Source organism: Aotus nancymaae, unplaced genomic scaffold (assembly GCF_030222135.1).
Source record: "Aotus nancymaae isolate 86718 unplaced genomic scaffold, 86718_ANA_hifiasm-v0.15.2.pri h1tg000007l, whole genome shotgun sequence".
NCBI classification, from domain to species: Eukaryota; Metazoa; Chordata; class Mammalia; order Primates; family Aotidae; genus Aotus; species Aotus nancymaae.
Window position 1 is genome coordinate 55,606,528 of NW_026988418.1, and position 25,435 is coordinate 55,631,962.

The window sequence follows — 25,435 nt, forward strand, 5'->3', positions numbered from 1 at the left end:
TGGGGTTGGTTGATCATGTTTATGTTTTTTGACTCTCTACTCCCCCCACCTTTGTTTTTGCCATTTTGTCACTGTTGCATTGTTATTGAAGAATGTGGATCATGTGTGTTACATACTTTCCTATGATCTGGGTTTTGCGGTAATCTGTTATGTTTAAGGAAACGAGAGTAACACAGGTATGTAATTGTTTAAAAAGTGTTTTTAAATATGTGCAAATGTTTTACTTCATGCTAAAAACTAGCTATGGAAGTTGACAATTAGGCAGGAAAATTCAGGCATCAGGTGATTTCCTTACATTTTTATTCCTGTTTTTTTTTTTTTTCTTTTTGGAAGATATCTTGGCAGATTATAAGGAGAAGTGTCACTTACCTACTGCTGAAATGCACTGGGCTGGAACACGCCAGCCATTCTTCATCAACAACACCAAACAGTTATTTTGGGCAGAGAGTTGGAAGAGCAGTTTTTGTTGTTGCTGTTGTTGAATCTACGGTGGGAAGCAGAGGTGACTGAATGTATGCCTCAAGTCCTTTGGCCCTAACACCCCTCTCTCCTTATTTGTTATGATAAGCATTCTCTTTAGGGCTGTTCATTACAGTGGAAATATGATCACAGAATCATCTGGGTTGGAAAAGACTTCCTGAGGTCACCTGGCCCCATCTGGCAACATTAATATGGGATTCCAGCATCAACTTTCCCAGAACAAGGCTGTTTGCTGACAACTCCCATATCTCACATAAACCCCTTGTGCAGTCTTAGCCTGTTTTCTCTTCTGTCCTTCAGCGAAATAGATGATTAAATTGCATGTCTTTCTGCTGTAGGAGTGTGTGCCCATATACACATGTGGCTGTGTAGATGTTAAAGATGAATTTTGATTTTTCCCTGCTGTCCTTTATAGCACATATACCTTGAGACTCTATCCAACTATCTGTGTATAGTAATTGTTTTTATAAAAAATGTTTATATGGGTGAATATGAAATATGATGTGATTACTGCAGAATACACTTTTAAGCTACAGTACATATGATGGTTAATTTTATGAGTCAATTTGACTGGGCCACAGAATGCCAAGATTTGTGGTGGAACACTATTCTGGGCGTTTCTGTGAGGATGTTTTTTAGATGAGGATAACATATAAATCAGTGGACTTTGAGTAGATTACCCTCCATAATGTGGGTGGGCCTTATCCAATCAGTTGAAGGCCTGAATAGAACAAATGGACTGATCTTCAGAGGAATTGTTTTAGCAGATGGCTTTCAGCCAAGAACTGCATCTGCTCTCCTGGGTCTCCAGCCTGTCAGCCCACCCTACAGATAGATTTTGGACTTGCCAGACCCTATAATGGCATAAGCCAATTCTTTATGATAAATCTCTCTTTCTCTTTCTCTTTCTCTCTCTCTCTCTGTCTCTCTCTCTCTCTCTCTCTCTCTCTCTCTCTCACACACACACACACACACACACACAGATAGATTTTGGACTTGCCAGACCCTATAATGGCATAAGCCAGTTCTTTATGATAAATCTCTCTCTCTCTCTCACATACACACACACACACACACACACCCTATTGGTCTATGGGTTCTATTTCTCAGGAGGACCCTGATTAATCAGTGTGCAGAAAAAAAAAAAAAAAAAAAGCCAAGAATATGTCCTTGATTTATCTGGCTATTTTTTTGAAGATGTGTTTTATATTAAAGAGCTGCAAAGATCATTGGAGATGCCATCAGCAAAATTGAGTCTGGCCACAACTCTTCTAGTGAAACCTGACTTTCAGTCACTTTTCCTGTTTAGCCTCAGTTTCTTCTCTGTAAAAGAAGGTTGAAGAAAGGGATTTCCACGGTCTGTGATTTCATGAAATGCAAACATGGAATATTTGAGCCAGCTGCTGAGAAGGTGTCCAGAGATAATAATTCTGAGGGCTGCCCAAAGTTTATCTTAGTAAATAAAACAACTGAGGTTGTAAAACCGTAGTGGTGGTGGAGCACAGGGAATTTAAAAACCATGAACAGAAGGATTTCCTGGATGTGAGGAAAATATACAGGAAAATGGGTCACCCTGATTTATGTTGCAGAAGATTCTAATCAGTTAAATGTAAAATATGGATAGTAAATGCCAACAGGAAAACCTTTAGCTTTTGTGACTTCTCAGCTGAGGGCAGATACTCTAACTTTGAGGGCACTTAGGATCTGTGTCTGCACTGGACTATTCTTATTTTGTGCAGGAGGAATAGGGTGGTGGTGGAGGATTGGCATTTGTGATAAGCTGAAGCCTTCAGGCTAAACAGAGGGGCCCTAGCCTGACTGATGGACAGGAAATGCCTGACCCCAAGGGCGTTTGTGCTATTCCTGACCACAGAGTTTGGAAGGAGCCTCAGACCTGCACTGACCCATGGGGATGTAGGTTGATTGCTCCATTGCCTTGGTTTTGAGCTGCCTTCTTTTTTCAACTTGGGCTTTTCTCTCCAAGTAAAAAAGCAGTAACCACAAGGCAGAAACCATATGATTTTAGCTACTCTTGTCTGGAGAGTGGGCAACACTGAGCCGCAGTCATCTTTTGGCTGTACCTGTCTGGAGTTAATGTTCACCCTCATGCAGCAGTCTGCCACTTGGGTGGCTGGCATTTTGGGTTGGGCAGTCTGGGTTTGTGCCTGGCAAAGCCAGCTGAGGGGAAGTTTGCGTGCCCCGTTTGGATGTGGACACCCTCTGTGTAAGATGCTTTACCCCATGCTCAGTAGGGCATCCCCGGCAAATATGGCAAGGTGGCTCTGTTTGCCCTTTGCGTTCCTTTTGACCATAAACTTAGCAGTGAGGAGGCAGGACCCTGATGGTCATATCCCCTGAGAGGCTAGCTGACTTTTTACCCAGTTGGTGCTGAAGATGGACAAATGATTAAGCCCCTGGAATCCCTGGTTAGACCCCAGTTGTGGTCGTGAGTTCAGCCTTTTGAACCGCAGGCTGAAACTGTTTTTCCAGCACTCTACCCAATCGGGTGTCCCCGCCTGGACTCTGCTATGGAAACTCTCCCTAGGGAGATAGTGGTGGGCAGGGGGGCGTGGGAAGAGGAGGGAGGAAGAAGCCTCCAGCTGCTGCTGGCCGGCCCTGCGTCCCCTTGAGGAGGTAGAGAAGGGACCCTCGAGATGAGTGGGAGCCAGGAAAGGAGCTGCAGTCTGGAGGCCCGAGTGGGAGCGCTCCTGGCCCGCCGCCCGCCGGGCCACTTCCTTCCCCTGACATGACAGCCCAGCAGGCTGGCTCCCCGCCACTTGGCGGCGGCCGCGGCACATGACTCCTCAGCCCTCTGCCCGGGGGGCTGGAGGGGCCCAGGCGGGGCCGGGAGCGATGTGCTCTGGAGCCGGCCGTCCCTGCTGGTCGGGGCTGCCAGGTGAGGCCCGCGCTGCTTCGGGGGACTGGCCTCCCTCTTCCCGTCCTGACGCTCCGGCCAGCTGCTCCAAGCCTGCGGAGGGGGACACCCGCTGCCTCTGCCGGGGTTCAGCTTCGCTGGCCTCAGTGTGCTTTATATGTCAGATGGGTCACCCTGATTTGTCTCTGTTGCTGGAGTCAAAGGCGATGGACCCGCTGCGGTGCAGTGTGAGGTGCTAGGTCAGCGCGAAGGCAACTCCGCGGCGCGCGTCCAGGTAGGGCTGTAGGGGTCCACGCAGAAGGCTGCCCCGGGGAGGCGGCAGCCGCGCCCCTGCTTTATCTTTGAGAGGCTGGGAGACTTGGTACTATTTCTGGCCTTGGTTTTTATGTACAATCCAGGAAGGCGGGGGAGATGTGTGCATTCCTCTGCCCTAACCTCTTCACAGGAAGTTAGGTTAAATCCACAAAGTGGTGGGGCTCTTGTTCAATAGGGATCGTTTTTACAGGTAACCCCAAAGTGGGGGATTGGGAGAATGTGCCAATAAACTTGGTTTAAATTCTAATTCTGGCTCTGCTACTGGCTTCAGTTACCCTCCCCCATTTTCCCACCTCATTCCCTCCCTTCCTCTTTTTTGAGATGGGGTCTTGCTCTGTTTCTCAGGCAGGAATGCAGTGGGGACAGTCTTGGCTCATGGCAGCCTGGAACTCCTGGGCTCAAGTGATCCTCCTGCCTCAGCCTCCCAAGTAGCTGGGGCTAATGACATAGGCCACCACACCCAGTTATTATTATTTTTTAAATTTTTGTAGAGAAGGGATCTTGCTCTGTTGCCCAGGCTGGAGGTTTTTTTTTTTTTAAAGATATTTTATCACATTTACCTCTGCTCTGTAGCAGTGACTTAAAAGTGATCTGATTTTTCCTTCAAGTGAGGCCGAGTTTGTTTAGAAGGCTCTTGAGCATTTTCCTAGTGACAGGGTGATAAGCCTTACTTTTTTGAGATGGAAGTGGGGAAAGGGACATGAAAATATCACAAGTTCTAGAAGCCAGAATTTGAGCAGTCTTATTGAAGTTGCCCAATCCCACCCTGAAGTGATCTATATCCAGGAAAAAGATTTTGTGATGGTGGTGGTGGAGTGTTTGGGGATTAAGAGTTTGCTGTGTGGATTAACAAGCTGGAGCTGGAAGTGTCTAATGAAACTGACAATGGTTCCTTCCTGGATCAACTCACCTGTGTGTCGTATTACAAGCTTGAAGAGGACTCAGGAACATTCACCAACCTTGCCATGGAACAGAAGCCTGGAGGGGGCAAGTACTTGAAGTCACACAGCATAGTGGTTGTGTTGGCCAAAAATCAGAATTGTCTCCCTTAGTGATTACCACTAGATGTAGAATTAGTTTTGTATGCCCACCACTCTGTGGCTTTTCCCCCTTCAACTTCTATTCCTTCTTACTGGGGGAAGGAGAGCCCCCTTACAGATGATGTAAGTCAGGGCTTACTGAACCAGGCACCCACACCCTATTTAGCTTTAGACCTATACTCTGTATACAGGATGGGCTATCAGCAGCTGAAAACCAACTGAATTTGGAACTAAACCTTTCTCCCTCCACCCACCTTCCTTAATCGACTAGTCCCTCCCTGGTTCCTGTCTCCACATCGTGGGTTGTTCATTAATAGAACCTTTAGCAGCAAGGCTGGGGGAAGTTGTTTGTACTTGCCAAAGGCCATTCTCCATGAATGTAGCTGTGAATCGGTGACCCCCAATTTAGAATGAGGGTATGTATAATTTTCTTAATTTAAGAAGCTGGCTGAGTTTCATCATAGTTATAACTACCATTTATTGTGTCTCTAACATGGCAGCAGCTTTTACAAACATTAATCTTTGTGGCTTGAGAAACAGCCCTGCAAGGTCGGAGACAGCCTCCTGGTTCTTATAGATGCAGAATCTGAGATTCAGCAAGGCTAAGAAACTTGTACAAGGTAAAGTGGCTGGCAAAGAGCAGAGGATTCACACCCAGGTCAATCTGGCCACGAAGCTATCACACTGCCCTGCATTACCTAACAAAACATGTTGCTAGTTTTTAAGAATGAATGGGATACAACAAAATGTGCCTGAATATCTGACACTTTCTACCATGGTGTCTAGTGTTTTTGAATAGTAAGTTTTCTAGATTGAGGTTATCACAACTCCTGCCCTTGTCTTCCTTTTTGTTGCTTCTAAAGTAATTGTAGGTTTAACATATCCTATCATGTTAAGAAAACAAAGTTGGTTTTCTGATTAAAAAAGGTCAAGTCTTCCCAAACTGTATCCCAAACATTCTGGTTAAGAATGTGTATGGGAGCTAGACTTGCAAGGGTATGTATCCCTGCTCTGCAATTTATAATTTGCATGGCTTTGGACCAGTCACTTCTGCTCCTGCTTCCTCTCTGTGAAGTTGGAAATAATATACTACTTCATCAGGTTAACATCAAATACGTTAATAGCTGCAAAGCCCCCAAAGTGACTAAGAGATGCTTAACATTTTAATAAACTTCTAGTCCTTCTCTCTGACCTGTGTATACATGTGTAAATATACATGTAAGTATGCATATATTAATAAGCCAAAATATTTTTCAAACCAGCTGCTTTTCATGTGATTATATTGTTGTTACCTTTCCTAACCTCTAAATAACCTTATCCGTTACCTGACAACTGCCTAAAACCCCATGATGTGCTGGTGTGAATGGAACTGAATCCGTGTTACTGGGTATGCAGATTTCCAGTTTCCATTATGTTAATGCATTTTTTTTTTTTTTTTTTTTTTGAGACGGAGTTTCGCTCTTGTTACCCAGGCTGGAGTGCAATGGCGTGATCTTGGCTCACCGCAACCTCCGCTTCCTGGGTTCAGGCAATTCTCCTGCCTCAGCCTCCTGAGTAGCTGGGATTACAGGCACGCGCCACCATGCTCAGCTAATTTTTTGTATTTTTAGTAGAGACAGGGTTTCACCATGTTGACCAGGATGGTCTCGATCTCTTGACCTCGTGATCCACCCACCTCGGCCTCCCAAAGTGCTGGGATTACAGGCGTGAGCCACCGTGCCCCACCAACATAATGCATTTTTAAACAAATTTGAGTAGCTGTTGGGCCATGATTGGTATCTGGGTGACAAGAGCTTCAAGCTCTTTTCAGAGCACTCCTAATCCTTCCTTCCCTAGTCTAAATGAAAATGAGGATCAGAAAGTACTCCCTTTCAATCTTAGAACCTGCTTTAATCCTGAGGCAGCACTGTGAACTTTTCATACGCCAGCCCTAAGTGGGAGCTCATTCTGGCCTTCCCATTTCCTTGCCTTTACATCTAGAAAAACCATGTTTCTGCATTTAGTATCTGATATCTTGGTTCCCAGTAAATCACAAATCAAAGTTCTCTTGTTCCACTATTTCTATGTCTGAGGTGCCCCCTAAGAAGCCCTGCTTCCTGTTTCCCAGATTGGACTCCTAAATCCTGTCCATCAGGATGGAACGCTGCAGTCCCTTTTATGCCATGCTGGGCACTGTCCCTTGCCATTTTAATTTTTTGAGTTTCCGATGACATGGTTATTTGACTTCATTGACACACAATCCTCCTGCTGGTCTCAGATTGGTAGAAACCATTGATTAGACCCTTTTAACTTCCCCACCAACGCCTGTGCTGTTTTCCACTATTAGCAAATCAACAGGTCACGTTTGATGACCCTACTCTTGCCTGTCCACTTTCAGGTGTGTTATATATGCAGACTCAAGGGATGTACTTGTCCAAAGCCTCTGAGCTCCAAAGAGGCAAAAGAGTGATGGGCAGAAGTGACTTGGCCTCAGTAGTCACGGAGTATACCTCTTAAAAGGTTTACAGCTTTCATGAGATTTTTCTCCCACCGTCTTAGACAAGAAATCCCCAAATGTTGGAAACCTGTTATTTTAACAGTATACATTCTAAAGGAATTCATCTGCATTTCAGGACCTGTTGACTGACCAACCTCAGACACAGCCATATTCTAAGACATTGAAGGAAAGCGTTTGATTTTCCCTCTAATTTAGGGAGTGCATTATCATTTCTCAGAAAGAGTCAAGTGATGTGTCTGCCAAAATTACAGAGGGGCTGGCACGTCTTTGGGGTGTGCTGGAATGGCATCAGGACTTAAAAAGAGGAAAAATGTGTGTATCACACACTTGTAAAACTCAAAGCATCAATTACGCTGCAGTATTTTCCAAAATGCTTTTTCATTAGTTTCCTTCTGACACCCTCCCTGTGAGAAAGGTTAAGTAGCATTACCCTTCTTCCACTCATGAGGACACTGGAACAATGAGAGGTCAATTGACTTGCCTTGGACTCTCTACAGTGAGGCTGACCCAGCTGGAATTTCCAACTTCCGCTGGGTGGAACTCCAGCTTACAGTTCCAAAGGCTCTGTAGAACTGGGGCTGCCTCAGAGAAGGCCTCCAGAGAGGCAGAAGAGCTTCCAGCCAAGGAAGGGGCACCTTGCTCAGCCATGTTCTTGCTGTTTGGGGACTCCTGAGGCAGAGAGCTGGTCTCTTCAAAGTCATAGTCCAAGATCTTCGACCTAGAAACTGTTTGGCTGCCTAGAGCTAAGCTGTAGGAGTGATGGATGGCAGAAATAATTATTTTTGGCTCAACTGCTCAGTCTTGGCAGGGGGCCCTTTAAATTTGAAATGTTATCCTGACATCTACAAAAGGGTTAGGAATCTGATGTCATTTTCCCCTTATGATTCACATGTTGGCCTTTTCTGTAGAGGGGTTACCAATTATCTCTGATATATGTTCCTGTTAAGGGAACATCTCTATAATTCAGATACTGTAAAATATGTAATTAGTATGATAGAGATGGCTTCTAATATAGAGGATCCCCTGCACCTCTTCTTCCTGGCCCCACCAGACCTACTTGAATCATCTTGGCTCATTCCTTCCTGCAACGCAGATCCTTACTACAAAGCCCAGTTGATAGTGCCATTGGTGACATGGTCTTGGACAAGAAGTTACTATCCTTGATGCTTCTGTTATTCTTGTGTCTCGATGTATTTTTCCTCTGGCTCCTTAAATTGGCCAAAATACTTGCAAAGTTGCTGCGGCCTGGAGGAGAGCAAGCTTAGTAACAGTATGAAAGGCATGGAAGTTTGAGGCAGCACAATTGCTTCATCCCCACTCTACTGCTTATAAGTTATGTAGCCTTGGATTAGGGGCCTCTTCGAGTTTCGAGTTTTCTCAGCTGTAAAAATGGGCATAGCCACCTCACTGGTAAACTCTAAAACCACACTAATAGACATCCACATCAAAGCCAGAAGATCAAGATTTGGTCCAGTGAGAGTTGGCATGTGGTCTCAGAGTGAGGCTGTCACTGTTCTTCTGCCACCCAGTCCACCCTCCTTTGCACTCACTTGTTTACCTTAAAATGTAGAGTGAAGTGGAGTTTTGCCATCTGGGGCTTGGAACTCTACACATTTTATTAGACTTGAAAATTAAGGCTAGACACGGTGAGGGGAGGAGGCCAGACTGACATGACCTTTCTTTGTGTTTTTTTTCTGGAGCAGGGATTCCTAGTCACCTCCTTTGCCCTTTTCTTCCTGGATGAAACAAGAAGATCACAGTGTCTGTGCACACCAGGACTCAGAAGACAAAGGGATGGGTTCTGATTTTGAGGACTCTGAGGACATGGAAGGGGACCCAGAAGAAAGAGAAATGGGCTGTAATCCACAGGACACACACAAGAGAGAAGGCCACCTGGAGCTGGAGACGGCCCCCAACCCACAGGACTCAAGGCACAGGGAAGCAGGGCACAACACCTGCGCAGGTGAAGAGAAGCTGGGATTCTATGCAAGTTGCCTCATTCACACTCACTTCTAAGCTCCTCCAGAATCATAACCAGGGCAGCATCCTCTGTAAGGGAGCTCCCTAAAGGGGACCATTAGGCAGGATTCTGTACTGACTTGCCTTTCTAGTGTTGGCTAGAGGAGCATCCTTTTCTTCAGCCCAGTCTAGGGTGAGTTATTGGAAACCTGGCGTTTTAAATAGTACACATTCTAAAGGAATTCATCTGCGTTTCAGGGCCTATTGACTGACTAACCTCAGATGCAGCCATACTCTAAGACAGTAAAGGAAAGGGCTTGATTTTCCCTCTAATTTAAGGAGTGCATTATTATCTCTCAGAGTCAAGCGATGTGTCTGCCAAAATTAGAGGGGCTGGCATGTCTTTGGGGTTGTTAAGCACGGTGAAGAGGCTCACACACTGACGCAGCACTTTACAGTGTAGAGAATGCCACTATACATTAACCCCTGGACACTACAGAATTACCCAGGTAGTATTAGAACCTACCTCATAGGGCTATTGGGAAAGTTAAATGAGTTGCTGCATGTAGTTACCAAGCACAGTACTGTGCAAACAGGAAGTATCCAGATGTTTACAGCTACATCCTCATCTCCCTTTGCAGATAAATCAACTCAGTGCTAAGTGACCTCCCTCGGTTCTTGTGGCTAATTCCCAAAGTGCCCATGGCCTCTGCCAAATACCTTACTATTACTAGCTTTGAAAGAGTGAATGCTGGGCCTCCACCCACCTCCTTGTTTCCGTCTTTAGGCATTCATTACTTTAGCCTGCTCAGTGCATGCTCTGGGGACAGAAATGAGCTAAAATACTTCATGGCCAGGACTGTGAGAGGTTAAATTCCTTCGCCTGTGACACAGTCCCAGACTCCCTGCTGCCCTCCTCCACAGTGCAAACAAGCACTTGGAGGAGGGCACATGTGAGGGCTTTCACATCTCAGAAACTTCACTCTGCTTGTGGATAAACAGCCAGAGACCAACAGGTGTGTGTCCTGGACCAGCCTCTAACCTGGGCTCACCAGCTCTAGGCTCTGTAATCTCTTCCTTTATTCCCTACCACTATCCCCTCCCCCATCCCATAGTCAAATCCTGAAGGTGAGTTCAGTGTTTGGTTCCAACCTAAGCTGTTTCAGACTGACCAAATGTACTTTAAAAATTAGTCCAGGGCGGCCGGGTGTTGTGGCTCATGCCTGTAATCCCAACACTTTGGGAGGCTGAGGTGGGCGGATCACGAGGTCAGGAGATGGAGACCAGCCTGACCAACAGTGAAACCCTGTCTGTACTAAAAACAGAAAAACTAGCCGGGCGTGGTGGTGCGTGCCTGTAATCCCAGCTACTCTGAAGACTGAGGCAGGAGAATTGCTTGAACCCCAGAGGTGGAGATTGCAGTGAGCCAAGATCATGCCACCGTACTCCAGCCTGGGTGACAAAGTGAGACTCCTTCTCAAAAAAAAAAGGAAAAATTAGTCCAGGGCCTGGTTAGGCCAGGTGGTCTTTCTCAGGTTGGTAGACTGTTCTTGTCTTTTGAGACTAGAATCTTCAAAGGCATTGGTAGCTCTTGGAGTGAGTAAACCTTTTTTCCTGAGATGTCAGGGAGTGTCCCACCTGGCACAGACTCGACCATACTGAGCACAGGCACTCAGGCCTTCAGATGGCTCTGCTAGACAGTGCCTCGGGTCCAGCTAGTGGGGCCTGGGCCCCAGGCAGTTGCCTGAAGAACTGGTGGGCAGAGGGGGCAGTGAGTGAACTCTCCTTTAGGCCTTTCCCTGAAGGAGCCAGGTGAGAGAGAGGCTGGACTCTCAGGGGACGTTGGAGGGGCAGGGGATCACGGTTTTATTACTGAGGTTTCCTCTGGGCTTACCTTTCGAATGCCAAGTACAGTAATCCTCCACTGCCACCTCTTTCTGTTGCAGGGGGGCAGTTGAGTGAGGAAGAAAGCTTTTCTATCCGAGGGGAAGAGGATGACCAACCTGGTGTAGCTGACATGGCGATGTTCCCAGGGCTGTCTGAGTCTGACAGCATATCCCAGAGCCTCCGGGAGGAGGAGGACGAGAGTGCTGGGGAGAACCGGCTGGAGGAGGAAGAGGAGCAGCCGCCCCCTCCCATACTTCCCTGGAGGCGGCACCTCTCCCTGGGGAGTCGGCACCGAGGTGACAAGCCCGCCCACCGACGCTTCCACCGGCTCCACCACCCCATGGCCATGGACCTTGGAGAGCTGGACAGCCTGGTGGCCAGCATCATGGACGCGCCTACCATCTGCCCCGACTGCGGGGAGAGCTTCAGCCCCGGCGCCGCCTTTCTGCAGCACCAGCGCATTCACCGCCTGGCGGAGGCCGCAGCCGCTGCCAGCCTGGAGCCCTTCGGTCTGGCGGGAGAGTGCGGAGCGATGGTGGGCATGATGGGCGTGGGGGTGGCGGGGGGCTTCGGGGCCGGGCCCTCGCTGGCCCGGCCCCCGCGCGAAAAGCCCTTCCGCTGCGGGGAGTGCGGCAAGGGCTTCAGCCGCAACACCTACCTGACCAACCACCTGCGCCTGCACACCGGCGAGCGGCCCAACCTGTGCGCCGACTGCGGCAAGAGCTTCAGCTGGCGCGCCGACCTGCTCAAGCACCGGCGCCTGCACACGGGCGAGAAGCCCTACCCGTGCCCCGAGTGCGGCGAGGCCTTCAGCCTCAGCTCGCACCTGCTCAGCCACCGGCGCGCACACGCGGCGGCCAGCGGCGCGGGGGCGGCGGCGCTGCGGCCCTTCGCCTGCGGGGAGTGCGGCAAGGGCTTCGTGCGCCGTTCGCACCTGGCCAACCACCAGCGCATCCACACGGGCGAGAAGCCGCACGGCTGCGGCGAGTGCGGCAAGCGCTTCAGCTGGCGCTCGGACCTGGTGAAGCACCAGCGCGTGCACACGGGCGAGAAGCCCTACATGTGCTCCGAGTGCGGCGAGGCCTTCAGCGTCAGCTCGCACCTCTTCACGCACAAGCGCACGCACTCGGGCGAGCGGCCCTACGTGTGCCGCGAGTGTGGCAAGGGCTTCGGGCGCAACTCGCACCTGGTGAACCACCTGCGCGTGCACACCGGCGAGAAGCCCTTCCGCTGCGGCCAGTGCGACAAGCGCTTCAGCGACTTCTCCACGCTCACGCAGCACCAGCGCACGCACACGGGCGAGAAGCCCTACACGTGCATCGAGTGCGGCAAGAGCTTCATCCAGAGCTCGCACCTGATCCGGCACCGCCGCATCCACACGGGCAACAAGCCACACAAGTGCGCGGCCTGCGGCAAAGGCTTCCGCTACAAGACGCACCTGGCGCAGCACCAGAAGCTGCACCTGTGCTAGGGGCCGGATCCGAGGGAGGCTGCCGGGTGGGGATCCCGTGGGGGCGCATGTCCTGGGACTGACCCAGGGGAAGGAAGTGGGGAAGGGGCGGGAGGGACAATCTGAGAGTGACTGGGGAGCCTTTTGGTGTTTGGGGTTTCCCGAAGTGCGGGGAGGGTTGAGTAAGAGTTCTGTCCCGGTGCTATACTTGCCTCCTCTCATGGAAGAAATGTTCAGGAGATGCGCTGGGGGTGATGACTTCCTTAAATATACGCTGTAGGGGGCGCTTTGAGGACCTTGAGGAAGAGCAGTTCCTGGGCTGGGGTGGGAACAGGATGGCGGGCAGTAGACTAGGGCAGGCTGCGATGGCCTGTGGGAGTCTGCGGGGAGAGGGTTTAAATGAGGGTTATAGGGCAAAATAAAACAAACTCCCACCAAGTGGTAAGCCAGAGTTTGCCCGGTCCCCACACGTCATCAGCTGTTGTCTCACAAAAAGGAGCGGAACCTCGTCAGTCACATAGGAAGGGATATGTAATGTTCTTTTCCTTTCTCTGAGCCACAGTTAGCTGCTATTTTGAGGCATCCAGGGCAAAGTGGGCTGAAAAATGCCACACTCATTTCAAGGGGCAACGTCTGGGGTTTAGAAATTCATTTGTAACTGGTTCTCAGATGTGGGAAATCCTGATTCTGCTCCGGGTTCTTTGCTACTTCCTTGAAAATACTCTAGCTTTATGCTGGGTCAAGGTTGTTTACCTGGATGACCCTTCCCCCCACCCCCCTTCATCCCAGGTGTGTGCCACACCCAGTATTTCTTTCAGGTCTCAACTATGATCTTTTAAGTGCAGGGAAAAGGAGAAATCCCAGCTATGTGTGACTTTCCTTTTCCGACCTCACCTTGATGTGGGCGTTTTAAGTGAACTTTAGACCATCAACTCGGTTGCCCAGTGACCTGCTAAAGAGTCCGCTATCTCGGAGTTTTGCTGGCCTTTACGTGAGAAATCTAGGAAAGTAAAGTGTTCACATTGTTGGGATGCGCCAACACTTTCGCCTTCACTTGGTCTCTTTCGCCTTCACTTTGCATTTGTTAGTGACCTCCACTAACGCCCACCTCCATGCATATTGATGAGGGACCTAATCTAAGTAAAATGTCTTTTTCCTGCATGTGGAGGCACAGTAGAAATTTCAACACTTTACACAGGAGAGCCCAGTCAGGGACAGGTGTAAATGCAAAATTGCCAAATAGCACAAGCAATGAATGTTTTCTGGTTGTTATATAGATGCCAAAATAGCACTTTGATATTTGCAAAGTGCTTTATGATTTTTAATAATTGTTAATTGTTTCTCACATCATTGTGAGTTAGATCAGTGTTACCACCCCTGTCTTAGGGAAGGCCTGGGAACTGGAGTGTGCAGGCTGTCCTGAAGGGAGGCTGAGGACAGTGCGAATCATTGTAGCCTGACCTTTTGCATTCTTCAGCTCAGCTGCTAGGAAGACTTACCTGTCATGATTTATATAATAAAATAAGGACACTGAAAATTCTTACGCTTGATGAAAACCTTAAGGCTAGCCTAGAAGGGCCAAACATGTCCTTACTGACAAAGCTGGACTTTGTCGGCTAATTAGGGTATCCTAGCTATGTTCCATTTTTAGTAGGGGCTGTAGTTAGATGACTTGTATAGATTTCAGTTACTTATGCTGAAGATCCCTGCCCTAGGTGAGCCTTTAGAAGTTAGAGTTGTGGAAAGCAGTATTGTTTTCTTCACTAGTGATTGTTATCCTGCACATTTCATGGAAGCATCTTCACAAACTACTGGACACAGTTGAAGCGGGGAGGGAAGCTATGAGATTGTTTTTACAGTTTTAGCAAAGTTTCTGTGGATGCTTGTAATTTATACTTGATCAGTTGTATTTTAGTAAAGAACCTCTTTGGGGACTATAGGAAAGCATGTTTTTGTGATTATAAAAACAAATACTGATAATTCTGGGCTTGTATAATATCTGTTGATCTTGCCCTCTTAATTTATTGTCATTCACAAATGCATAGATTTTCAAACTAGACAGTTTTGAAAGACACTAATTCTCGTTTTCTTTTAGTCAGGAGTAATGTAAGCACAGCAAGTGTCTGTTTTGAATTCTGACTTGTAATCTGAATACTAAGCATATTAGACCCACCTGAAAATGGTGTAGCCAATTTGTAGGTAATCGTATTGCTTTGTGTGTTTTTTTCCCCGTTCATCTACCTCTTCCAGCTATTTTAAGTTCTCTCAAGTCTGTGCCTATGAAATCTCATCCAACTTTTGATTATTCATGGATGGATTATTCGCTTTTTTTTTTTTTTTTTGCTACCATTTTTATGCCCGGTCTTGTCTGCATCAAATATACTACATATCAGCAACTTTAGAGAATGGGTTCAACAGGGAGTGGAGAGTGAAGCTAATGTAAAATAGTTTAGTGGCAGTGGGAATCTTTGGACTTCGTTTACCTCTCTCATTATTTCTATTACCATGGATAAGAGAGTCAGCCACTATGTTGATATCCCTTCTATGAGCAAATTCTTAGCAGAAGAAAACAATTTAACTACCAACATCCGACTCTTGGTGCATTTAAAATGTGATTCCATTTTTTCTTACAATTCTTCCGGGAACTTACCTGCATTAAGTGAGGTTAAATGCATTCAGGAGGTTGTTTCTTCTGTCTAGTTTTAGAATAATAATATTTCTTCAGCAAACCCCGTTAACTGTGGTTCACCCTTGAAAACGTTAAAGGACTCTTTCCACCAACCCATTAACAATGGTGGAAGCACATGTATTATTTGTTTCCTGGAGAGTTTGGTCAAGAGAAAGCTTCCGCTCCCGCCCTTTGCTAAGCAAAACCTGGAGCAGTTTAAATAGGCGAAATGGTTTTGATTAAATCTTGAGCTCTGAGTTGGAAGGAGAAAATGAGAAGTTAACCCCTTGAGCCATGTGGTCTCTTTACAATCAAGAGACTGTACATATGTGAAAAAATACAAATTAAGGACCTGTGTTCATAGACAATCTAAACTGTGTTTCTGAAGTTTGTGCACATTTTTCTTCATTGTAATGTTATTTTACAGCTGTTTGTTAAAATAGTGAATAATTTAATGACCCTAAAAGTAACAGGTTTTGTGTGTATGTGCTTGTATACGTGAGAATTACCTTATTTTCAGGTTGTTTTATTTAATGATGGTTCCTTGGGCAGCACTCTGGTGTTTAGCACCCACTATGGAATATTTGTCATTAAATCCATATCAGTCTTTTACTATGTCATTCTTCTTTGACACACATTAAATGTCACTCAGCTTTATCTATAGAAGCTGTGTTCCTGTAGAACAAGGATTGGCAAACTACCAAATCTGCCCTGCATATTTTTGTACGTAAAATTGCAATAGAATACAGTCATACCTGTGCAGCCAAACATTTACATATTATCTGTGCTACCTCACCCTGAATTTGCCCACATTTCAGTTAGAAAAACTGTACCCCGTCAACCTGGAACTCTTGAGCTTTGATTAGATTCAGCTACAGATTTTCTTAACCTTGGAGAGCTTTTTTTTGATTGTTTGCCTTTTAAATGAAGAGAGCGGTTAGTTGGAGGCCTAAGTTCCTGTGATTTTATAGAAACTCCCCAGGTGATTTTTTTTTTTTTTTTTTTTTGAGACGGAGTTTTGCTCTCGTTACCCAGGCTGGAGTGCAATGGCGCGATCTCGGCTCACCGCAACCTCCGCCTCCTGGGTTCAGGCAATTCTCCTGCCTCAGCCTCCTGAGTAGCTGGGATTACAGGCATGTGCCACCACGCCCAGCTAATTTTTTGTATTTTTAGTAGAGACGGAGTTTCACCATGTTGACCAGGATGGTCTCAATCTCTTGACCTTGTAATCCACCTGCCTCGGCCTCCCAAAGTGGTGGGATTACAGGCGTGAGCCACTGCGCCCGGCCCTCCCCAGGTGATTTTAATGGACAAACAGGATTGAGAACCGTGTAGGACTAGTTAAAGACCCCTTTTCTTTCTTGGGGATTACAGTAAGTATAACACATAAGGCTCAAATCCTCTCCTCCTCTGGGGGGTATGGAGGCAAAGGGCAGTGCAGGGTGCAACACGCTTTGTTTGCTACTGGTAGGCCTCCTTTCATGCAACTGCTCCAAATAGTGAACACAATATAAGAGCCAGGAAAAGTGCCTGTCTTGGCCGTCCATCAGATAACAGTGGAATAGGTGTGGAAGGCTGCTGGCGGCCTTCACCGTCTTCGCCACTCACAGTCTGCCTTCTTCCCCTTCTCTCAGGTCTATAGTCCCCCGACTCAGCTCACTTACCACAGCAAATCCCAGGCATGACTCCTTTTCTCAGCTGCCCTCTCTGCCCCTGGTGGAAGGGGAGGAGCACACCTGGCCAGTCTCCAGCATGGACTGCCTAGTGCTTGCTCCTCTGTCTCTCTATCACAGCCACAAGTGTCCCGCAGATTGCAGTTTTCTGCTGCCAGACTGTGGTTTCAAGGTCATCTCTGCTAACCCAAAGCACATTCCAATGGGTTTCAATTTCTCACTGCTCCTGTGGGATCCCGGGAACTGTTCACAGTGCTCTCTGCATCCAGCCGGTGCCCTGCCTCATTCCAGCCGCTGAGAATGCGCAGCTTTGGAAGCCAATGAGGTGGGCAGCAGGTTGTTCCATATACCACGTTGCCCTGTGATTAACGAGGTTGAAAAAGGTGTCAGGGTAAGTGCAGTGTTCAAGCTGGCATTCCCACACATATATTTGAAGGATGTTCAACACAAGTAAAGGAATTGACAGACTCCTGTTCCTGGAGACCAGGGGTTCACTGGAAGCGTTTCCATGCATTCTTTTTATTCATTGAGGACGCTCCACTGAGGTGCTTTTCTGAAAGCATCAAGGCTGAAGTAGGGAGTGGTTCTGCCTTGATGTTCTGGCCTTCCCCAGGCCCCAAGACTGTGTCTCATTAAGAGCAGAGCCCCTGAGAAGTTCACCTGTCAGCCGAGCAGGCATGTGCCTGGCATAGCACTCAATGCTAGGGAGACAGATATAAGAGGTGGAGATGCTTCCACATTCCAGCACCATTTAAGGGCAAAGGTGAAGGCAGATTTTGTTCCCTGCCTGCCCAACCTGCTTGTGGTGAATTATTTTGCCAGCTATAAGTATGACTTAAGGATTTGGCCCCTGGGATTGCAGTGGGTGGGAGGGGGACAGGGGGAACGTCTTCACGTAGAGGCTTCACATGTTATGCTAGGGCAAGATGGTGTATTCAGCAAAGGCTCAGCCTTAAGCAGATTCTCTGTCAAGGACTCTGAAATTATAAGTCAGAGTCCCCACCACTGCTGCAAATCAGGCAATGTCCACTTTAGCTGGCTTTGTCAGGTGAGAGAAAGGACAGTGTGTGACCTTGGAAAAGCTAGCTCACTTTGTCAAGGGGCTGGAAAAGGATCTGGCTACACATTTCTCTTGTCGAGTGAAGCGTTAGTGAATGTCTGAAGCGAGTATCACCTCAAGGTTTCAGCTGAAGTAGTTGTGCTGCTCTCTGTCTTGAAGTTGATAGATTTAGTAGAAACCAGAGACATGACTCACAGCCTGAGATTCACTGGACTGACACAGCCACTGTTCAGTGTGGCTGCAGCCTAGACCAAGTGCTCTAGGTGTTCTTGATCTTGGCCTCATCTGTGCAGTGGAAAGATGCAGGTGTGAGGTGTGGGAAATCAAACGAAATGACAAACATGAAGGCTCTTGTAAGATTCAGGGGCTTGTGTGAATGTTAGGAGGCACAGTGGTTACCGTATGGTTGTTCCCGTGCTGCAGAGAAGGGGCTGCTGAGGTGCGTCCCGAAGTCCTGTATCATAGCCCCTGGGAGCCTGGAAGGAGGAGGGAGGCAGTTGCTGTGCGTGTGGACTGGGGTTTCCAGCTCCTGGGGCAGGGTGATGAGGGGGAGAGAGGGCATGGCCTCCTTTTCCTGAGAACAGGAAGAAGGAACCCATTCTGCTGTTTCTTTAAGGATGTGCTGTGTGGGGAGTGTGCAGGGCAGAGCTTTGGCATTAGCTGGCAGTGGTCTTGAGCAAGGCACTGACATTTCTGAATTTCTATTTCCTCTTCTGTAGGCACTCTCTATTAGCCCTGCCCATTTTAATGTCTAGTAATTGTCTTAGAGTTTTAAAACCTACTTGGGAAACATCCATAGCTTAATGCAAATCAAAGGTCTGTATTTAAGTCAGCACTAAGTTCTGTAGTTCCGTGGTCATCAGATATCAGGGAGGGGGGGAATCGGTTCCTACCTGGCCCCACTTCTCGTCCTTCACAACCCTGTGAGAGGTACGATACCTCTTTCCCAGTGAGGTCTCAGGTGCCACCAGAGCCAGGGAAGGGCTGGGAAACCACTTTTTCAGATAGCTTTGGCTTCACACAAACAAATAAGCACATGGAGATTGTGTTACCATGAAGTTTAGCTGCAGAAGTGTGCAGGTGCCAGAAGATGCAATCATCTCATACTGTTACAGCCCCATGTCACTGGCAACAGACCTTAGAAATGAGCCATACCCTTCATTTTGCGGGAAAGAAAACAGACGCAGGAAGGTGAAGAGATTTGCTTAACTTCGACGGCAAAATTGAGATGAGAACTTAGGATTTTCACTCTTATTTGCAAAAATATTCTGCTTCTAAAACAAAAGAATCCTTAATTGATTTTTGCCCTCCTCGCCCCCTTATCGTAGTCCGTCTCACCCCAGCCACCTTTATTTGTATCCCATGAAAAACCTGCCTGTCTCCATTCATGCAGGACCCATGTCCCACAAGCTGAGGTTCAGATGGGAGATTGGGTTGTGTGGACAAGACAGATGGCATAGGCAGCTGACTTCCGGTTAAACCTGCCCTCTGCCATCTTTCCACATGTCTCTCATCCCAGTTTTTTTTTCCCTTCATAAATGTTTCACCTTAAAGGTAGCAAACTCTAGGTCAGCATTACACACAGTGGTCTAGGTGAACACTGGGAAAGTCACCTCGCTTCCCAGGCCTCAGTGTTCTCACTGGGAAAATGAAAGAAGAAAAGGAGCCCTCAGTTAAAAGGTGGAGTAAAGGTCTCTAGATCCATCTCTAACTTTAATGAAAATTAGAGATGAGGTCTTGTCTGGCCTTGAACTCCTGGATTCAAGTGATCCTCCCCCAGCCTCTTAGTAGCTGGGACTACAGGCGTGCCCCACCATGCCTGATGAAGCTCTCTTTAGCTCTAAAATCTGAACTCCACAAAGCTGTTGATTTGCCCTGGAGAAGCCAGGGAGTCTTTTCCATTTACCCACCATAGGTCAGTAATAGCTGCTTTGCCCGCTGCTGAAAGAAGTTCTCATAATCAGGACAGCCTGCGTGTTTTACAGTTAAGTGCAAAATAAAATGTGTGGTCCCATGGCAGCCCCTCAAGCCAAGGACAGGACCTGGGTGATCGTACCAGCCGTGTTCCCACAGAGCTGCTCTGCTCAGAGCTACACCAGGGATTTGACAGACTCCAGCTGGTGGGGGAGTTAGGGCCGGGATCATGAGAAGGGTATTCCTACCTCAGTGGCCAGGATTCATGCTAGGATGACGATAGTCCTACAGCCCACCTCACGCCCACCCCTCTGTCACCAGCAACTGTTTAGGAAGAAGGGCTGACTTTGCTAGTGCTGGTTCTTCCATTTCTTGAGCAAGGATTGCATGTTCAATAGGGAGCTTTAGGTTTCCAGAACAGATTCCTGACTGTTTCGGAGTGTGAAACTGACCCCAGTGCCCCTTGCCTTTGCGGACAGAGGGAATCAGGGAGGGAGGGAATCCGTTCCTACTTGGCCCCACTTCTTGATCCTTTACAACCCTGTGAGAGGTATCATGTCCCTTTCCTAGTAAGGTGCCAGGTCAAGCCACTTTCTATTCATCCAGCCTTCCCCCTCCACTCCTCATAGTGAACCTCTTTCATGCCTCAGAACACCGACTCCATTCCCTGGTCATTAGCCTTGGGTGGCATCGTGGGCCATGATAAAGAAAGGATTCCCCCTAAATTTCCACTAGAGTCCTCTGATGTCTTAAGAAGCACACGCAGCCCTCACTTGAGTCACCCAAGAGTGGGAGATTCTCTTCTGAATTCAATTTTCAAAAGCTGACTTTTCTCTCTTTTTCTGTAGTATAAAAATGCTCTGGGCCTTGCACCGTTTCAGGTTTTGGATCTAATTCCCAGTCCTGTTACAACCTTGGCAGCTGGGCTTCGCCTGCATAGGCCTTCCCCTTTCCCTGCTCTTAGCCTCTCCCTCCCTCAGTCGCTCTTCACATGGCACAAATGAGTGCATTCTCTATCCCTCACCGTCATCCCCCCACCACCACCCCATGTGGCTTCTCATTCTTCCCAGCTCTCATCATGATGATCCAGCTTCTTCAGGTTCATCGACACTTTGAAAATTCATCTGTGAATTCTTCCTTGCTTTGTCATTAAAAGCATTCTGCTCCCTGACTCCCTATCCCCTCCTCTCTCCACCCTAGCAATTGAGATTGCTTGTGTTTTATCCTTCCTTCCCACCCTCCCTCCCTCCCTCCCTCCATCAGCCCTTTGCATCAGGCTCTAGGGACAGAGAGATGACATGATGAGCCACCCCCCTCAGGACGTGGCAATGTAGGGGTGGGGAACAGGAAATATAAATGAAATATTAAAGGCAGTGCAACTAGATATGCACAAGGCACGGAGGCTGTAAAATGAGAGGCTTCGGATGGTGAATAAGGAGCTGGGAAGGAGGTGCTGGCAGGAGAACTGGGTGCCCTCTAAGCAGAAGGAACGCTGTGCCCCAGCCTGGTGGATGTAAAAGCATGCTGCAGACAGAAGCCCTGAGTTTTGGAAAGTCGTGGAGGCACAAAGTGGAAGCGTCTGGGGACAGGGCAGGGATTGGTGAGAATTGGTCTGGAGAGCCAGGCAGGGCCCAGGGCTTCAGAGGCCCCGTGTGTTCTGCGAAGGTCTCAGGCTCATCCTGACGGTCCTGGGGCTCCACCCAGTGGTTGGTTTGAAGGAAGGGAGTGACGTGGTGAGAGGAGTTTGGGGAGACAACTCTGGTGACACTGCTGCGGATAGGCTTCATGGGGGACCCTCCAAGACAGGGAGGCCTGTGGTGGGTGAAGGAAGGAATGATGTCACCAGGGAGGAAGAGGACACGTTCAAGAGGTGTTTTGGAGTAAAGTTGGTAGCTCTGAGTGATAGGTGGGAGGAGTGTGGGGCTGCCATCCGGGTTTGTGGCTTGAGACAGGGGGTGCTTGGGAGTTCCGTGCCCACACCCAGTCCTGTCTAAACTAGCGGCCATTCTGTCTCAGGCCTGCCTCAGTTGCCCCTGTATTCCATTTTGTTACCAACACAGAAATCAGGCCTTCATTTCTTACCTAGATTCTTGAAGTATCCTCCTCATCTCTTTCAGTCCATCCTACAAAATACGGCCAATGTGATCTTCCAGGGACAGCTGAACAATTCCCATTGCACAGTGAATGACGTCCCAGATTTTAGCATCACCATCAATATTCATTGCTAGAGGAGACATTCTTTACCCTTAGAGTCCAATTTTTGAGAGAAGTTGAAGTGTGTTATATGGGAAGTAACTGAATGTCAAGTCTTTTTTTTTGAGACAGTCTTGCTCTGTCACCAGGCTGGAGTGCATTGGCACCATCTCAGCTCATTGCAATCTCTGCCTCCCGAGTTCAAGCAATTCTCCTGCCTCAGCCTCCCAAGTAGCTGGGATTACAGTCAGCTGACACCATGCCTAGCTAATTTTTTTGTATTTTTAGTAGAGACGGGCTTTTGCCACGTTGGCCAGACTGGTCTCAAACTCCTGACCTCAGGTGATCCACCCACCTCAGCCTCCCAAAGTGCTAGGATTACAGGCACAAGTCACCGTACTCAGCCCAAGTCATTTTTAAGGGGGGTACAAAACTCCTACTCTGAGGTCAAGGAAGGAAGCAGGCAGGGTGACTCCACGGGTGACCCCGAGTGATCCTGGTCTGTGCCCATCATGTCTTTCCAGGTGTAACTTCCACTTTTTTCCTGGCCTAGAGCTTTCTGGTCTGGTCTCACTGTTCCCTAAAAGTGACCTCTTTTTCCATCTGGGTCTTTGCAGACTGCATTGCCTCTGCCTGGAATAATTTCACTCGCATTCCTGTGTGTTGAAATCCTACCCATCATTTGATATCCAGCCCAAATCCAAGGACCCCATGAATCCCCTATGGGAATGGATCTTCTGGATGCACTTTCCTCTCTTACGGCACTCTGCACACCTACTGCGCGCAGCACCTAACATGTGTCCTATTTCATCTCCCCCACTGGACTATAGACTGGGAGCAGACGTGGAAAATCGGAGACCTTAAGCCTGGGGCAAACTGTGAATGTGTTTTGTTAGTTTGCATATTTTTCCCCCACCAAATTTAATTTATTGAAAAATTCGAACCTATGTTAAACACACAGAAAAGCTGAGAATATGATATAATAACGTATATTTGGGACTTATCCCCAAGAATGAACAGATTTGCTCCTGAAACCTGGCCACCTGCTTTTTAAGATATAAATTGTTGCACATACCGTTTGAGCACTAGCTCACGCATCACACTCCTGGAGCAGGTCTTCACACTGCTTTCTCAAATGCGGAGTTAGTCGCTCTTATTTAGAAATCATGGGATTTCACATCATAACGGTCAGCCTCCGGCCACTTTTCTGCCAGTTCTCACCCGTCCATCCCTGGCTCTGGGGCCCACCCTGACCCTTGAATCCTGCCTACGAGTCTATGGCTGAGTCTGGTAACCGAGCTCTCTCATCTGCCCTCTGTGCACGCTTTTCAGAAGGCAGAAGGAGCTCCTGATGCCCCTCACCCTCCTTCACACCACTGCTCAGGCTGTGCCACCTGCCTGAACCCAGCAATCCAAGGCCTCGTTCAAGCCCCACGGGCACCCGTGGCTTTTCCCAGTGACTTCAGCTCAGCTCCATTCTCTGTACTCATATACACCTAGCCCTTGAGCCCGTGGCTGAGCACTTCCTGTGCGTTCATTCATTCCTTCGCCAGGTACCCTGCAGAGCCACCCAGGTGGAGAAAAAGGACCCAAAAGTTCCGGCCAGGTCAGCGTTCCTTGTTCTTTCCTTCGAGCCTTTGCTGCCCCCGTGTGGTGCATCACGTGAGGTGCAGCGGGGCTGGGTGAAGGCGGCCTGCCCGCGTGGCACCTTCAGGTATAAGAAGAGATGGCACATTTTGTTGGCCACAACACTCCGAGGCCTTTGTGCTTGTTCGGCTGAGACTGCTGACCCATCCTCCCCCTTGTCTCTTTCTTTGAACACCCCTTGCAGCCCGTTGGAGATATGTCCTTTTCCTTCACTTCCCTGTGAAAATTGCCCTGGTGGTTTCATAGGTGTGGGGTTTCAGTAGGCTGAAAAACAAGGGGAAAGGCTCTTGTCGCAGATTCCACCACCCTCCTTTTGTTCCCATGGTATTTGGCATTAGCACGTGGATGGTGTGCATGACTTACAAGACCTGCACTGATGCTGGCCCTTGCATTTTGTGCGGTGGCCAGAGAAGGATGGGTGTTTCACTTTTCACCTTACCCCACTGCCTGGGGTCACTCCTCCCTGATGCTGGTGCTGACCATCTGTCCTTTGGGGTCTTGATGGTGGTGGAAACCTGTTCATCTGGGCCAGAATATGATTCCCTTTTATTTTCAGAATGAACATGAAAACTAACTCCATTGTGGTAATTAAATAGAGCTGATTAATGATCTGTTAATTTACTGTGTAAGAAAGAAGCCATCTTGATGTATGGGTGTGACTGTCATTATGCTGTGATACAGCCACTCTCTGGACCCGCAGCAACCTCCTCACCTGCTTGAGTTCAGCTCTGTCCCTGATCCCCTGACAGTGTTTCTTTTGATTGTGTTTTCATTGATTGGTTGATGACTGTGTCATCTTTGAAGACCTCAAACTTGTCTTGATTGGCCTCCTGTCTTCAGGAAAATTGAGAAGAATGAGAGAAGCAGTGATTGTAGAGGAGATGGATGGAAGAAAGAGGCTAAGGATATGGAAGAATAAAGGAAGAAAGGATGTGATTTAAAGAAGGAACAGAGAAAGGAGAGAGAGGCAGTTAAATCTGGGGATGTGAGATAGTAGGCTTCTAATTTTGGACTGAGTAGAATGTATATTTTGGGGGAAGTTCACACTTGTTTTCTTTATTTGCCCAGGAACCCATGCTGTGGCTTGTTGTGTGATTTGAAAGGGGGAAATGCAGGGTTATGAGTGACCAGAATGGCCAACACTCATATAGCCAGGTGTGCTCCAGAGAGAGACCTTCAGGGAAATTGGCACTGAAGCTGGTGGAGGCTGGATGCATTTTTGCTTCTCTCTGTCCTGCTCAGGGCCACTTGGAAAGGCATGCAAACCCTTTCAGATGGCCCTCAGGGAGTCTCCTGAGTTCTAGAGTCCCCTGCACGGGGTTGGGCAAGAAAGAGGTAACTCAAGAAAGCTGGGGCTCTCCCAAGGATCAGCATCCCATGCTTCAGGGCTCTGTTGTATCACTGACAAGACCAGTTCAGGCTGTGTGACTCGGTGGAAAGATAAGGACTTTCAAGGCCAATTCGTTGGTAGCAGGCGTAGCCACTAATCAGTGAGTGTGATTGTGAGCAAGTTTCCTCACCAGTAAAATGGGAATAGTCACCCACACCTGATAGGTTTCTGATGAGTATTAAATGAGGTAATATATGTCATATGTAGGACATGTTGTACATGCCTGAAACATAGTAGAGCTTATTCAGTCTTCATCTGCCCTTCATGACTTTCCCACTACTCTGCCCACTCCCCAAACCCCAGCTTATTGCTACTCTTCTAAGTTAAAGATGGTGATACTTGGAAATGAAAGGGAAAGGAGGAAAGGATGTATTAACGGAAACCAGG

The 25,435-nt window shown here is 48.0% G+C and overlaps 1 protein-coding gene across 5 annotated transcripts in view; it reads left to right on the forward strand.

Moving 5' to 3' along the window:
- ZNF697 (zinc finger protein 697) overlaps positions 1-15,783 on the forward strand; it is a 29,372-nt gene extending 13,589 nt beyond the window's left edge. For 2 of the 5 annotated variants that reach the window (XM_021674139.2, XM_021674141.2), the window contains exons 2-3: positions 8,911-9,170; positions 11,113-15,783. In XM_021674139.2, the coding sequence (XP_021529814.2) occupies positions 8,948-9,170; positions 11,113-12,524 (1,635 nt within the window). In that variant the 5' untranslated portion in view covers positions 8,911-8,947 and the 3' untranslated portion in view covers positions 12,525-15,783. Of the gene's footprint in view, positions 1-3,347; positions 3,377-3,568; positions 3,630-3,752; positions 5,331-8,910; positions 9,171-11,112 lie in introns of those variants that run through there. The other 3 variants (XM_021674142.2, XM_021674138.2, XM_021674140.2) reach the window with 3 other exon arrangements.
- Positions 15,784-25,435: the final 9,652 nt, after the last annotated feature.